General features: G+C 35.4%; 1 protein-coding gene across 1 annotated transcript; it reads right to left on the reverse strand.

Moving 5' to 3' along the window:
• Positions 1–662: 662 nt before the first annotated feature.
• LOC130084809 (protein insensitive-like) lies at positions 663–5,718 on the reverse strand. The gene is made up of 3 exons (XM_056250292.1): positions 5,454–5,718; positions 2,018–2,228; positions 663–849 (listed from the first exon to the last, which is right to left on the reverse strand). The coding sequence occupies exons 1-3, from the start codon at positions 5,589–5,591 to the stop codon at positions 737–739; spliced, it is 462 nt and encodes a 153-aa protein (XP_056106267.1). The 5' UTR covers positions 5,592–5,718; the 3' UTR covers positions 663–736.
• Positions 5,719–17,121: the final 11,403 nt, after the last annotated feature.

Genomic DNA, 17,121 nt, shown 5'->3' on the forward strand with positions numbered 1-17,121 from the left:
AATTGTCTTATAGGACTATACATAAATATTCTATAGGATTCCGATAGAAATGGTCTTTTAGGACAATGCATAAACCTCCTGTAGGATTTTCTACAGTATTTTAATGGGATCTAATTGGGTCACTACTCAGGTAAGGAGTTTCCTTTTTATTTTCGAGCATTTTTAAGAATCCTATAGCTGCACTTTTCCAATGTTTTTCTTTTTACTAATAGTAGTTTTTTGATTTTGTCTTGCAGTTTGCTTAAACTCACCTCAATGTAGACATTGTTCACTGTTTAATGTATGTTGTGCAACCTGCAGTCACATTATAAACAACATGGCAGGTGACATTTGGGCACACAGTATTAGTGCACACACTGATAATGGATTGATACAAATAAAAAAACAAAACAATAAATGCATTTTCTGTTATTTTAATTTCATAAGTATTTTATTTATTTATTTCTACTTTCATAACTATGAATTTATTACTTTTTTACAGATTATATTCGCTACAGACTTACACACACATACACTCAAACACACACACACACACACACACACACACACACACACACACACACACACACACACACACACACACACACAACAATAACTGAAATACAGCATTAAACATATCCTGAGCAAATCTGTCTGATTCCCACGAACTCACACACTCACACAAACACACACACACACACCAACTGTGAAATACAACATTAAACATCCTGAACAAATCAGTTTGATTCAAACAAACTCACACACAATCATTGTGGCGCCTTTTTGACATCTTGCATTCATCTGCGCATTTCTGGGAGATGGCCTTCTTAATTATACTTGCTTCAATATTAAATTTATTTTTGATGTAGCCTGTAAGGAAAGAAACAAACAGAACATAAGTTTACAAACCATAATGATTATTGAGTAATGGTATTGGGCATCTATGTTGACAATAGAACTCCTCAAGGGAAGCCTGTGCCTATATTCTTCTTCACTATTACATACTAGGGATTAGGGCTGAGAGAAAAAAATCGATTCACCTAGCTATCGCAGTTTTTTTATCGATTCTAAAATCGATTTTTTTATTCCAGAATCGATATTAATTCAAATTCAATTGCTTTATTTTTGTCCTTGCTTGTAGATAAGGTTAAAATAAGTTAGCCACTTTCGTTGCAACAGAGGATGAAATGTGTCGTTATCTGAGTGTTGAGTGACATAATATCCCAAATGCACGATTCATCTTTAAAAGGCTGTGATCTCGATTCAAACACCCACGTGATCTTTCAATTCGTCTGTCTATTACTTTGTCAAAATCATATCGCAACATTCAAAACTGTGTTGGCGCTGACCTGGAGAGAGTCGTCATGAAACAGCTTTTCACAAACACTCTTTTCAACATCATAGTATCATTATTTCTGTGATGCAATAGTTCAAATGATCATAGAATTACTGGGATAAAAGTTTAAAGTTCAAATATGAACACTGATGTCTACGATAGCAATCAAAATCAGCTTTTGATAGAAACTTGGTGCTTAAAACAACGCATTTATCGATTACATTGTTTCGCCACTAAGTGACTGTTAAATGTTTTTATGACACATCCGGTATGATAAATTGGGTCCGGCAAGCTTTTAATGGTAGCATACCACCTCTGCTGAGGTTCCAAGTGTACCGTACGGATACTAAAATGTGACGTGAAAACACTACAGATCACTGATTGGTCAGAGGATTTACAACACGGGACACCAAACTGTTAGATTTAAATAGTCAGTAACAGCCACTGCAGCTTTATTTGTTCACACAATTTGTATTAAACGACTTGCTTGAAAAAAAAAAAAATACAGTTCGCACACATCTATTTTTAGTCGCAAATGCGAGTGAAATGCTCGCACTGTTGAGCCCTGTTGCTCTAAAGTATATTAAAAAAAGTAAAAAAGTAGATACTTTTCCAAATTCCTGAGTATAATTATATCCTGTTGTTTTATATATATAATAATAAAAACCTGCCAAAACTTGATTTTCAGGAAAATAAACTCACCAATTATGTCAGACACTTTTTGAGCCTCCAGTTGTGGCTTTGCTTCTTTGTCTTTGAAGGCATTGGAACTTTTTCCTGTGTAGCAGTGTGTTGCCAGTGTTGCTCTTCCAAAGACAGCCACCAGGAGGTCTTTTGTTGCTTTTTTTGCATCTGTCCATTTCATGTGGCCAAACTGTTCGGCACCGATGGATGTGTTGGGGCCAATTCTAACCTGAAAACAGTGATCGAACAATGAAACAGTAACAGAGTTAAAGTGAACTTAATAATATTTTGTTTGTTATGATGAAACCTATGAGTGTAGATTAAGAATCATCCAAGATGTGTTGAAGTGCTGCGAGTCTATGGTCAACCTCCTCTAACTTAGCTACAGCCATTCAAAAGATAGCATGGCAACTGCAGATGCAGGAGACCCATCGACAGAACTTGAACCCCCTCCTCTTTCATTGAAGTCGCAGGTGTGGAAGTTTTTGGGATTTCCAGTGAGTTATGTTGACAACGTTCGCGCTTCAAAAAAACCCCAGTTTGCAGACATCCCAAGTCTCGCGGAAGTTACGGGAGTCTCCCGCATATTGATAGCGGCTCCCTGATGCCCGCAAATTAGTTAAAATCTCCCGGAATCTAGAGTGAGCGAGCAAGAGCGCGCATGCGAGACAGAAGAGACTGTGCAAACCCTATAGCGCGCACGGCAGAGATGGAGAGAGCGAGAGACCTTGCGTATGTCAGGGTTCCTGCACACTTTTGAAAGTCAAATTTAAGGCTTTTTAAGACCTTTTTAAGACCTTAAGAAATCAAAATTAATACCGTACATTAGGGCTGTGCAGTATTGACAAATATATCTTGATATTTTTAACGTTTTGTTGATAATAACTAGATGATATTTTACTGATTGTGTTTTTGTGCTGGTGCCATGGCTGGTTTAGGTCTGTTGTTGACAGCTGACTCACGAAGATATTCATATTTTTCATATTCTATGCAGTGGTCGGTTCACAGCAGTGACAGAAATTAATATTTTGATTAAGGGGCAATATTTGCCACCTTAAATTGATTTTTTCAGGGGCATTTTCACCTATATATGGACATTTTTTCTAAACTTATTTAGAGTTATGCATCACCTTTAATGTCAAATACTATCATTCAAATTAAATTATACAGTAATTATACAATAATACTTAATTATATAATAATCATACAGTACCACTGTTACCAGTCAAATTAAATCATTTAATCAAAATCCATCTTTGCAGTGCAGAGGTGACAGAAGCTGCATCAGAAGTGGCATTAATATATTTACACTCCATTTACAACTGCATAAATAAAGCTATGAGATATATATTTTTAAATCAATATTCAATATTTAAATATGAAATGATTTCTAATTTTAACATTTTATTTAAAGGGTACTTTAAATATGAAACCGCAGCGGCAAATCAGTCTTAATAAGTGAGTTGAGGGAGTCATTCATTCAACCGATTCGTTCAAACGGCTGATTCATTCGGGAAAGAAGCAAGTGATTCGTTCAAAACGCGGATTTCAGTCAAGAAATCATCGCTGTCGGTTGCATTGAGACTCTGCTACGGTTTCATTTTGAAATGATAGTCGGCGAAATAAAGGGAAAACAAACAATATAAACAATATTTTGTCTAAAAAGTAGTTTCAATGTTAACTTATTTATATTATACAACTGTTAAATTAACAATATCACACTTGGAATCGTGCACGGGACAACGGCACTCTTTCTGATGTGATATTCTAATATAAGAACATAATATGATATAAATATAAGACAAAAACTAATTTGGGGACATAACAGTTAACCGTTACACTGCACACATCACGCAGTGAAAGCACGAGACAAATGCGATGTCAGCTCGCAGTGCCTCGTACATTGTTAAAACAATGATTACAATATCATAATAGACAATACACATCGCACACCATACGCACATAAAGAATGAACTTACAACTGAACTGACATTTACGACCTCTCTTCTCTTTCTCTCCTCTCGCGTGCAGGAGACAGTTATGCTGCCGCGACTCGCGAGTGACGCGAAATGTCACGTGAACTAGCAAATCCACAAAGATAGAATAATAAATAAATAAAAATACGTACGCTAATTAGATAGTTTTAATTTGGAAAGCTTTTATATATGTCTAAGTCAAAGTGTCATCTAAAATTTAAGACCTTTCATAAGTAAAAATAAGACTTTATAAGACTTTTTATGGTCTTAAATTTTAAAAATCTAATTTAAGACTTTTTAAGACTTTTTAAGGATCCGCGGGAACCCTGGTATGTGCCTCATGAAGCGCATGTAAGACAGAGAGCATCCTGATTGGCCGGTTTCGGCTTTAAAAAAAATAAATGTAAAAATCGAGAATCGAATCGAACCGTGACCTTAGAATCAAAAATGTAATCAAAACGAGGATTTGGAGAATCGTGACACCCCTACTCACGCGTCTCTCTCTCTCTCTCTCTCTCTCTCTCTCTCTCTCTCTCTCTCTCTCTCTCTCTCTCTCTCTCACACACACACACACACCGCGTCTGTCTATGAGGCGCCGGACTGGACAAAAGCGAAGCGAACACCGCGAGCGATACTCCGCGAGAGAGACCGAGTGTGTCCGAGAGCACGCAACAGTGGGCGAGAGAGAGACAGTGTGACTTTTATTTACACTTATATAAACTAATATAATTTATTTTACTGGACAGTTTAAAGCTCATAACCATATTTTGTTGTTACTTGAAGAGTGCAGTGTTATGTTGCATCATGCAGTATTTGTGCTGAAAAGTACTGAGTAAATGTCTGTTACCTCAATAAATTTAAGGTCATTCCTATTTTATTTGTGTACATTTTTTAATCATTAACTTTAAAAGCACACTTTTTACAACTAAAAAAAAAAAAAAAAAAAAAAAAAAAACGGAATTTGGGAAAAAATAAAACGGAATTTGGGAAAAAATAAAACGGATTGCATAGGGCTCTATCAATCCAGCCGACGGTGACGTCACACGCATACCCTCTATTGACATACTTCTCCAAATGATTGATTACATTACTTGCAAACATTTTTGTAATACAAGTTTTCTGAAATGTTATGTTTAAGTATGCACTAATTTGCATTTATCTCTAGAACAAAAAAAATAAAATAATAACAAACATTGGATGTAGTTGTCAGCATTATGTTGTTTACTTTTGTTCCTTAAAAATCTGACAATTCTGTCCATCTTGCATACCATAATCTGTATCATCTCTCATGTAAAATGGCATTTTTGGTTTTTGTATGAAAGAGAAAAAAGGCTGAAAATATGAACCGAACATAATCTAACAATTCTGACTTTTAATATATAAACTCCTGTGGGAAACACTGAATCATAATATACATTTTTGACCAAATCATGCAGCCCTAGTAAGAAAGCATTTTGAATGTTACTTAAAAACAATACCTTTTTGCAGTCATTATTACTCCTAGTCTCCTTTACATGAAGAGGCAGTAGAGAGGAAGGGGCAGGTACCACAGGGGAAGACTCTGGGGCTGGCAAATCCGAAGTGCATCCAGGGAGATTGTGTGCTGGTGCAGTCATTAATGGAGTGCATCCTAGAACAAAATAGGTTTTAATATCTTTTGAAGCAATCACTTAAAAAAATTAAAAACTTTTCATAGGGTTACCATTTTTTAAAAGTGTTAGAGTTTCCACAAGAACACTCTTAATCTCTTTTAATTCAGCCAAAATTTGCTGATTGACTCCACTGTCATTCCTTGTCCTTGCTGATGTCGTTCCCTCCCTGCTTGATTCCTAGAATTGTAAAACATTTGTTAGTGCAGTTTGTATGTAATTAAAACTTGCTGAAAATGTATTCAACATCAAACCATCCAAGATGTAGATGAGTTTGTTTCATAATTTGTAACAGATTTGGAGAAATTTAGCATTACATCATTTACTCACCAATGGATCATCTGCAGTGAACGGGTGCTGTGAAAATAAGAGTCTTGTGAGAACTTTAATAGTAGATTTAATAAGAATCAATGTATAATTTACAGTGAAGTCTACTATGTAGTGTTTTATTTTTTATATTTGTTCATTTAATTTCTTTCTTGTATGCTACTGTTAAATACATCTACTGTTGCTGGAAAAATAAAGCAGTGGGAAGAATGAGTCTAGACTAGAGCCCTGATATATGTAACTTCGTTGAAATAATCTTACTTTTTCAAGATTATACTGCTGCAGAAAGGATCTGGCGGCTCTTATCCTTTTGACGCTCTTTTCAGAAACTTGTTTACTGACCGACTGTAAATAAAAGAGAATTGTACAATTACAAATATAACCTTCAAATTAGCTGAAAGTGGCAATCATATGGGTCTAAGCAACAATAGCTTATCAGGTTTCGACATTATATATTGTCATGTGCTTGTCATTCGGACGCCATTTTTCTTATGATGTAACGAGTACATCAGGATTTAAGGGAAGTGTTCCCGGTTCCGGCTGACCTAATCTATGCAGCCTAACATTGAATTATAGAAGTCTATAGTGTGTTATGTGTATGCTAGGTCAAAGAGATGTGTTTTTAGTCTAGCTTTGAACTGACAGCGTGTGTCTGCTTCCCGGAAAATATTAGGAAGACTGTTCCAGAGTTTTAGTGCTAAATATGAAATGGATCTACTGCCAGCACTCGATTTTGATATTTAATAAACAAGGAGTTAATATCGTGTTAGATATTAGACAAAATGGGGTTAGGGTTACCACAAACTGCATCATCCTAATTTACCTCATATTCTTCACTGCTTTCTGATTCAGAAAGTATTCTGCTATACTTCTGGCGCTGCCCTCTCCCTAATTCTTCATTCCCTTCAGGTCTGGATCTTTTGATGGACTGATTTTTCTCAATAGAATGAAGCTGCTTAAGCATGGCAGATCTAGTTCCTGAAATGATAATTAATTATTATCACAACATGCATCAATTGTATCACAGTAATGCACAGACATATTACAAAAACATACTTACCAACGTTTAGAATTTTTGCAGGGCTGGATTCTTCTTTGTACTGTACATCACATACACCACCAATTTCACACTGTCCATTAATAATTTTTTCAGTTGGAAGCACATCCCATGTTGGGGGATCTTCAATCCATTGGATTAACATAAACCTCATTTTCTTAATAGGATAAAAAAAAATAGACAATATTCTGTCAATTATAATGCTTTTGATGTGTGGGCAAAACAAAGAGTGTTTATACAAATATTATATGCTTTGATGTTTAATGTAAAAGACATTCAATGTTTTATAGGTGTATTAATCTCTTGTTAAGGTTTTGTTCGATCTGGACCTCAATTCAGACATAGCTTCGCACCAGCCGGTGGATCTAGCCGTGTTACTGTAGTTGCGTGCCTGTATGAGTCTCGTACATTGACAACCTGATGCTTGCTTTCTTTTAGGAGAGATATGCTCAAGATCAAAGAACACAAGTTGTTTCTCGTGTATATTGCAAGGTTTACAGTGGATTTAGAACAGATAAGGGTAATTTCCCTCTAAAATGATGTTTAAAACTGTTACTAAGCAACCAGCAACAGAAACGTAACGTTAATGTCCGAGACATAACCGACAGCCACTGATGATAAAGTCCATTGTGATGTTAACTACAAAAATAACGTTTAAGAAATGACTTAAGTTTCTAATAATGGTGTATTTCTACTTAAAGGTTTCTACTTATGGTGTAAGTAGTTGATAAATGTAACGGTAAGACCGTTAAACATGATCTAACGTTAATTATATAACTGTTATCAAAAAGCAGCCAGATGACTAACGTTATAACGTATACTGACCAGTCTTAAAATGTTACGAAAAAAAAAACATTTTACGCAGGTTTACACATAAATATTTCTAGATTGTGTCAAATGTTAATATAAAGAAACGTTTAAATATGTTACTTACAATTGTTTGTCACAGTTCGTCGTCTTCAAGAAAGTTGTATGATCGTCTCCTCTGGCTCTGACCGTTGCGCTGCAGTGAGCAAGGATGCGCATGCGCAATTGAATGTTCATGCCTACGATGTGAGTTGTGGGCGGTGTTCTTTGTATGAATATACAAATTATTTTCCGTTCAGTTTTTATTATGTTGACTTTCTAACGCCAAGATTTTGTATTATTATTATTATTATTATTATTTACATATGCAGTACGTTATACATATTTAATATTTCCACAACAGTGACCACAAATGATTCCTCTAAACAAGAAGATATCCCTACATTGAAATGAATGCAAAACAACGAGGCCCTTACAAAAGGTACCCTATTTTTACAACTTGAATCTGAGTATAGATAATTCAATACATTTGAAATAATTAATTAGTACATTTTAAATATTAAAAATGCAAATTATTTTTTGTAAACATTGTACATCTAATACAATGTTCACTGTTATTTATATAATTATTTGTGTATTTTACTGCAGCAAGTGCTACAAAATCACAAAGCTTTGTACCATTTTGATTAAGTAAAAAATGGAACAACTTCAAAACACGAAAATGACTGAAAAGTACCAGAGGGTTAAATAAAATTATGTTAACATTTTATTACTTGAAAGCACTGTCACATGTTAAAATAGTCTTTGATCATATTACTAGATTTTTGGATCCAGAATCGAGTTGCCCCCTTCCAAAGACAAGTCGATGGCGGGCAAACAACACTCCTCATTACAATTGGGATGATACCCATCAGAATGAATCCCCTGCAAACAGTGAGGAAGACGAGGAGGAATTTTATGATTCTGTTGATGAAATGGACCATGGTGAAGATGAGTGGAGTGACACTCAGGGAGATTTTGACTCTACTATGGATGACACTGCTGTCACAAATTCTGATTCAAATTCACAATTTGAAAAATCTGGGGCCCCTCTTTACACAGGATCAGAGATAACAATTGCACAGGCAATAGTTCTAATTTTGTCCTTCTCTCTGAGGCACAGTTTAACAGCAAGTGCTGTGGAAGACCTATTAAAGCTCTTAAATGTGTTTCTACCGAGTAGCAACATATTGCCAGAGTCTCTCCACCTCTTCCGAAAAATATTCCATGATCCATCTGAGTCTCTAAATGTTCACCTTTTCTGCAACATTTGCCAAACATATCTTTCAAAGAACAACATGCATTGTCCAGAGTGTAATGAGATAAATGACCCAAAAAAGAATATTGCAGAAGGCAATTTTTATATAAGTCTCTCTATCGAGGACCAGCTAAGAGACATCCTACAAAAAGATGATTGTGCATTTCAATCAGAAGTATATGGAACAAATGATGTAAGAAAGGGTGAAATGTATCAAACACTCCCCAATTTCACAGCTAATGACATATCACTACTATGGAACTGTGATGGCATTCCAATGTTTAAATCTTCACCTTTCTCATTGTGGCCCATCAGATGTGTGATAAATGAACTCCAACCAAATGTTCGTTTCAAAAACATGATACTCGCAGGTGTCTGGTTTGGGCGTGGTAAACCTGACATGTCCACCTACCTTAAGCAATTTGTGGATGACATTCTAAAAATCAATTCACAAGGTCTGGAATGGAAGCACCCACATACAAAAAAAACTGTGGTGTCTAAAGTTTTCCCTATCGTATGCTCATGTGACGCAGTAGCCCGATGTATGCTTCAAGGTATACATCAATTCAATGGTGCATATGGATGTGGACATTGCTTAAATGAAGGGAAAACAGTGCCAAAAGGAAGAGGATATGCCAGAGTATATCCACCCACTGAGGCACAGAAAAGAACCCATGACCATGTCATTGAATGTGGGCAGAGGGCCATTGAGAATGATGTTGACCATGTGTTTGGGGTGAAGACAGTATCACCATTAGTCCTCCTGAATCCCTCCACTGGTTTTGACATTGTGAACAGCTTTCCAATTGACTACATGCACTGTGTTCTCTTGGGAGTGACAAAGCAATTCTTGGACTTGTGGTTCAATAGCAAGTACCATGACAGCCCTTGGTACATTGGGACATCACATAAGCTTGTTGATCAAAGACTGCTTACCATCAAACCTCCATCTGATATACCAAGAATACCACGGACTGTGAAAGTTGCGCAAAGGTGGAAGGCTGCAGAATGCAGAAGCTGGCTATTATTCTACAGTGGTCCTGTTCTGTACAAGATTCTTCCAACAAAATTTTTGAAACATTGGCTCCTTCTGGTCACTGCCATTTTTTGCTTTCTGAAAGACACTGTCACAGAAAATGACTTGGCAGCAGCAACATCCAAGATCACAAAGTTTGTGCAGGAGATACCAACGACATATGGCTTGTGCCAAATGTCCTTCAATGTCCATCAGCTTACACATTTGCCTTTCTCTGTCAAGATGTATGGACCTCTTTGGTGTACATCTGCATTTTCATTTGAGGGTCACAACCAGAAACTGAAGAGGTTGTGTCATGGAACAAATTATATCCCATCTCAAATTGCACGCCAATTCAACATACTTCAGTCAATTCCCCAACTACTTAAACGAACAACGACTAGTGCTGATGTCTCAAATAGGGTGGGCAAACTTGTCAATGACTGGCTAGGTGTTTATCCTCTTGTTGCTAAGGCACAAAAGCTAGAAGGTCTTGTTTTGCTGGGATGTTCTCGACAAAAAATGTTAGATCACAAAGATAAGTTCTTAATGCTCCCAGTCTGTGATCTATCTGAAAATGATGAGTACTCTGCAGAGACATATGACAGAGCAATTGTGAATGGACAACTGTTAACGACAGAGAAATATGGAAAAGAGTACAAACACAACAGTTTTACTGTTCAGCTAAATAATGGTTGCATTGGAAAGATTGAGTCAATTGTAAATATCATACATGATCACAAAAACAATCCGCTCATCCAAGTTCAGCTTTTACAAACCACACTTGCTGGTTTTATGTCTGAAGGATCTCCTTCCCATATAAAAGAAGTGGTGCCAACTCCAACACGTATGATTGTAAAACCTCTGGAAATTGTCCGCAAAGTTGTGCACATTTGCTTGAAAAAAACATGCTATATTGCATTACAACCAAACAGCATAGAGCTTGACTGATGTATAGGCCTAGCATAGAGCTCAGCTGATGGCTGAATATTTTTTATAGTAACTGAGCTGCATGGTGTTCCTGCAAGTGTAAATAAATCCTTTTATTGTATGGACTATATGACATTCTATCTAAATTGTTATATTCTTTTATTTATGAATCTATCTATAATGTATATAATTTCTGAATTGAAATGATTAAAACGATCTTGCTGTATAAATGTTTATAACATTATATATTTGATGTTATATATTTAATTTAATATATTTAATATTTAATGGTGTTCCTGAAAGTGTAAATAAATCATTTTATTGTGTCGACTATATGACATTCTACCTAAATTGTATTTATATTCTTTTATTTGTGAATCTATCTATAATGTATATAATTTCTGAATTTAAATGATTAAAATGATCTGGCTGTATAAATGTTTATAATATTTAATTGTAATTACCTGGAAAAACAGCACAACATACAGAAATGATATAGAATTTAAAAAATATATACTACAGGACAAACTAAAAATTCCATGAAAATAAATCAGAATGAAGGATTCTAAGAATCCAATAAGATCCTATAAGAATCCAGTAAGATACTACAGGACAAAGTGAAATTTCATTAAAATTAATCAGAATGTCCAATAGGATTATAAGAATCTAATAAGATCCAATAAGAATCCAATAAGATCCTACAGGACAAAGTAAAATTCCATTAAAATAAATCAGAATGTCCAATAGGATTATAAGAATCCAATAAGATCCTATTGGAATCCATTAAGATCCTACAGGATAAACTGAAATTCCAATAGGATTTTTTGACAAGGGGCAACACCCTGGAGTTGGTTCACCCTCCGCCTATGACCAGACCCAATGACAGATATGTCATAAAAAGGAAAAACTCATCCATGGGTTGAAGAGACTGAAAAGAAGAAAAATATTTTATTTATTACTATTACACAAACACCATAACTGGCACAGAAAGTTTGATTGTAAAAGAAAAAAATATCTTAATCATAATAAATGTTTCAGAATACATGTACCGTTGCATTGGCACTAGGGATGTCCCGATACCACTTTTTCACTTCCGATACCGATACCGATGCCGCAGCTTTGGCTTTTGCCGATACCGATATTAATCCGATATTTTTATTTTATTCTTAAACTAATAAAAAATATAGCAATTTTCTCAATTAGCCACCTAAAATATACCTCCTATATAGTCCACAACAACAGTTGATTATGAAAGATTGCCACCCTTTATTCAAACACTACAAAAAAATAAAGAAATATATAAATGAAAGAAAATACAGGTACTTCAGTACTTAAAGCTAGCTAGCTACCAACAGGTTTAAAGTTAAAACAATTTAAACAGCAGCATTCTACATTGTAAATACCAGTACAGTTTTTGTTTTTTTAAATCAATTAGAATTTCTATAACTGTGTGTTAAACTGATTATCACTCTTGTGTGTGTTAAACACAATCTACTTGCTTCATTATAAAGATAAACAACAAATCCCCAAAATATATGATCATAATCTATGACAAAAATGCTATTATAAACTAGATTAGTGGATAATACACATTGCTCTTTTTATTGTTGTAAAATACATTCATGAAAAACAAGATAACAAAAATGAAAAAGATAATTATTTTAGATATAGCTAAATCTGCTATAAAATTGAGACATGTTTTAAGTGTATTGCACAGCTATTTAATGAGGCAGCAACATTAATAATTATTAATGTTAATAAGCTTTAATTGCGTCAATGCATTATGATATGAAAGGCTCCAATACAGTGCGGCACAAAGCGCTTATGCGCATCCCGAGCGGAGAATGATGCGCTTGAAGCCACGTGGAGTTCCAGCACGCAGCGCGTCGAGTCCGCTTTGAAAAGTTCAAAGCACAACGGAGATACATATTGATGGACAGTGTATTATACAGTATCTATTTATGCAATCGTTTATTGAGCCTTTTCTTTTAACAGTTTTAAATTTCAGTTACTGTGCGCGTGAAGAACAATTATAGTGCTCTGACTCTAGTGTTGTGATCAAACTGACAGCGTCCGACACCCGGTAGAGAGTAACACGATTGAGTTACAGCAATAAAGTCCAGCAAGATAAAGTTGTTTTATGCGAAAACATAGACCTTTATCTTACAGATCAAGTATAATAGTATTAACATTGAATCATCTTGAAGATAGTTTCATCATTGACTGCAACCGAACGCGACGCGCTGTTTGAATGCTGAATGGAGAATGACTGACAGCCGCGAGAGGGAAAAATTTACGTGATCTTGAATTTAATTACTTAAATATTAATTTATATCTCACATAATAGCTTCAGAACACTTATAATAGAGTGCACGAAAACGTTATGGTACTTTAGAATGTTTTTGTGCATTTTGTGGGGCTTAACAATAACACATAATAGTATACCCACAATATCGGATTTGAATCGGCCTCGTCTGATCGATGTCAGATCGATACCCGATCCCGCAAAAATGGCAGTATCGGAGCGATACCGATCCTGAGTATCGGATCGGGACATCCCTAATTGGCAGTGTGAGGAACCTCATCTGTCTTGGCTGCAGTCCGTGCTCTTGTCACGCGCACAATCTTGCCTCCCAGTCAGCAAACAAATTTGGCCCAGATTTGGCATGCGTCTGGCACAGCTGGCATTCATCCGGCACTGGCATACAGCATGTGGGCCAAACATGGCCCGGGTTTGGCAGAGATGGCACTGGATTTAAGACTGCACCCAAGACATGGGCCAGATGTCAAATGGAGTATTTGGCCCAGATGTCAAATATAGATATGTGGGCCATATATGTATGGCCGATCTTGAGCCACATTTAAAATCCTTTTCAAATATTTTTGAGTAAAATCCCAATGTTTTCCCATACAAAAAGGTAATATATTCACATGTGAAACACTGTAAAATATATTGAAATACATTTTGAAAATATATTTTTAAAATGCATAACATAAAGCTCATTTTGCTTATTTAATTATGTGTGTTTATGTAAAATGATATTCATGCCTCATATATGACAGGCGATTGATGTATGATATTATTGTAGAATAGTTATCCTGTTATTATATATATATATATATATATATATATATATATATAACTGACTTCAAACAATGTTTTGCATTCACTGCTTTCATATTCTCATTCAGTTTACAGTTTGATGTAGCCCTATCCACTTAAACAATACATGATTAAGTTTCAGGACATTTTATTTGACTTTATGTACTACTCAGTAAACAAATTTGGCCCAGATTTGGCATGCGTCTGGTCTGGCACAGCTGGCATTCAACCGGAACTGGCATGCAGCATGTGGGCCAAACATGGCCCGGGTTTGGGAGAGATGGCACTGGATTTAAGACGGCACCCAAGACATGGGCCAGATGTCAAATGGAGTATTTGGCCCAGATGTCAAATATGGATAGTGGGCCATGTATGTATGGCCGATCTTGAGCCATTTAAAATCCTTTTCAAATATTTTTGAGTAAAATCCCAATGTTTTCCCATACAGAAAGGTAATATATTCATATACATATGTGAAACACTGTAAAATATATTGAAATACATTTTGAAAATATTTCTAAAATGCATAACATAAAGCTGATGCTTATTTAATTATGTGTGTTTATATGTAAAATTATATTCATGCCTCATATATGACAGGCGATTATATGATGTATGATATTATATCTTATATTGTAGAATAATATATCCTATATACAATGTAAGACAATGATCTTTTCATAATTTTTCCACTATTCTATATGATTTAATATATAGAATCTGCAAATCTCCAAAGAGGAAAAGTGAGTGAAAATACTCCCGGAACCAGTATGTCGAAAAAGTGGGCGGGCGCAGCAGTCTTGCACAGACTTCAGTAACGGTCAATTGCACTGAACCGGGAAAAAGGAAAAAGCGAGCAGAGTTGGTAAGTGAAAACGTCATTTAAAGGGCATATTGCAGGTTAGAGGACCCAACGAGTCAATGTATAGAAAAACAATGTAGTAATTAGATTTTCGTTAAAATATACTTATAAATACGTTACATTGGCTTCTGGAGTCGTTTTTGTGAGAGAATTTTACTTCCGCATCTGAAAATGGGCGTGACGGGCGTGACGTAACGGGCGGGAGAGCGGTCGATTCAAACCATTCAAACAACAGGAAAACAATGGATCGCAATGACATTTCGGACTTACTCGTATGACAGACCACGGACGACAGCCTTACAATTATGAGCCTGCTATGCTGCCGAGAGAGCAGGGACAGGCCAGGATTAATGTTAGACAGAACAACGGTCAGAGGAGACACACATTATTGCAAAAGTATTATTATAAAAAAACTTGTGTGGAGTGAGTGTGCGCAGCCGCAGTTTATTGCATCACTTAATCGCGCATATTTTTGATTAGCCTAGCTGGCAGATACTGAGTAAACGTTAAAAGAACAGGCCTATTCAATCTTCCCTGGATGTTTTTTTAACGAAGAAATTAAATAATAGCAATCAGGACAGGAGAATTAAAGCAGCAATAAAAAATGAGGACTGTAGTGCTGTTGGCAAAACATTATACCACTGCAATAAAAACTGCACTGCAACAAAAAGGTAAGGCATATGTGTTTTTATATTTAATGCTGTTCACTGTGAGTTTTAATTAATAGTGTAATAGTTAATAGTGCATCGTTCATTCTGTTTGGTAAAATGTGAGGTGTATATCGATTATTACCATCTTATATCAGTTAATAGCAAAGCTATTATTGGTCATCTAGGAGTATTGGAATTTACCAATAACAGAATAAACTATATTGATCAGGCGCGTATGTCATGCTCATTAATATCCGTCCAGACTAACGTTACGTGATATAACTTAGCGGTTTCTCATCTGTCGAGAGACAGATATATATTTTTATTCCTGATATACACGTTTTTGTTCCTCAGATCTGGTGTACGCTACACACGATCGCGTTTTTCGAAGCCGATGCGGAAGAGAAATCCTGTCTCTACAGCTGCACAAACCGCACACAGGCACGATAGACAGCACCTTCTTGTTAGGAAACCTGACTCGATGTCCTGACAGGCCGGAGTTTTTGCAACCTCCACAAACACAATAATTTACCATGATGACGATGATAAATTAAAATACAAAAACTACAGAAAACACTGATTCACGACCGCTCTTACTGACTTTTTTTTTAAAAATTCGATGCCACAAGAACATGTACATATTCACAATATCACATTAACATTAGCTGCCAGGAAATAAAAAATACAAAAAAAGTTTTGAATAAAATCCAGTGCTTTCAAAGCATTACATGTTTTCATTGCTTTTTGTTTTTGTTTGTTCCAAAAGATGTACATATAATGTGAAGTCATTTATAAAACGTGAAAAAAAGCCCAATTCTTTTTATGTATAATGGTATTTTCCTAATAAAACAAATAACTGTATAATATGTTGTTCTTTACATTCCAAATTGTCATTCTGAGTATAAAAAAGCAAATTTACCAGCTTGTACTGAATACAAACCTATCTGCGCTGCTGATGCTCCCTCCCTCTGGTGACGTAAAATGACGCGATGTTGAAAAAAAAACGTTTTTTACGAGCAGTCAAAGAAACACTCACTTTATCTACTAAATTTGTGCCCTTATGTCGTTTTAAAACATTTTAAATCCTGCATTACCTTTTCATATGGTATTTTCATACAAGGTTATATATTAATTTAGATTTTTTTTTTAACCTGCAATATGCTCTTTAAGTTTACTTAAGTCCTTTTACGGACTTAATGATTAATTGATGTGTGAACATGCTATCGAAATTATAGTAAACTGTTCTAATTAAAATTTGCACGCCAATGACCTTGTTTAAACGCTGTTTTAATCTAGGTGTTTTAAATACAATAAACTAACATGTCCAAAAAGTCAGTCATTGTCTTATGTCACTTAAATGTAATCATCTTTGTCAGGTATCTGTGCGTTCACTGTTCACATAGTGAATTTCTGAGCAATGGCAGGTCCTTAATGAACAAATAATGAATA

This window comes from Rhinichthys klamathensis, unplaced genomic scaffold, assembly GCF_029890125.1.
Source record: "Rhinichthys klamathensis goyatoka isolate OS25496 unplaced genomic scaffold, OSU_Roscu_1.1 h1tg000068l_1, whole genome shotgun sequence".
Lineage (NCBI taxonomy): Eukaryota > Metazoa > Chordata > Actinopteri > Cypriniformes > Leuciscidae > Rhinichthys > Rhinichthys klamathensis.

What these genes read in the sequence shown, in the direction of transcription:
- LOC130084809 (XM_056250292.1), bottom strand. Translation starts at nt 5,591, where the DNA reads ATGACTGCACCAGCACACAATCTCCCTGGATGCACTTCGGATTTGCCA. An exon ending in GTAATAATGACTGCAAAAAG is followed by an intron (nt 2,229 to 5,453) that starts GTATTGTTTTTA and finishes CACTGTTTTCAG; the next exon opens with GTTAGAATTGGCCCCAACAC. An exon ending in AAAAGTGTCTGACATAATTG is followed by an intron (nt 850 to 2,017) that starts GTGAGTTTATTT and finishes CTTTCCTTACAG; the next exon opens with GCTACATCAAAAATAAATTT.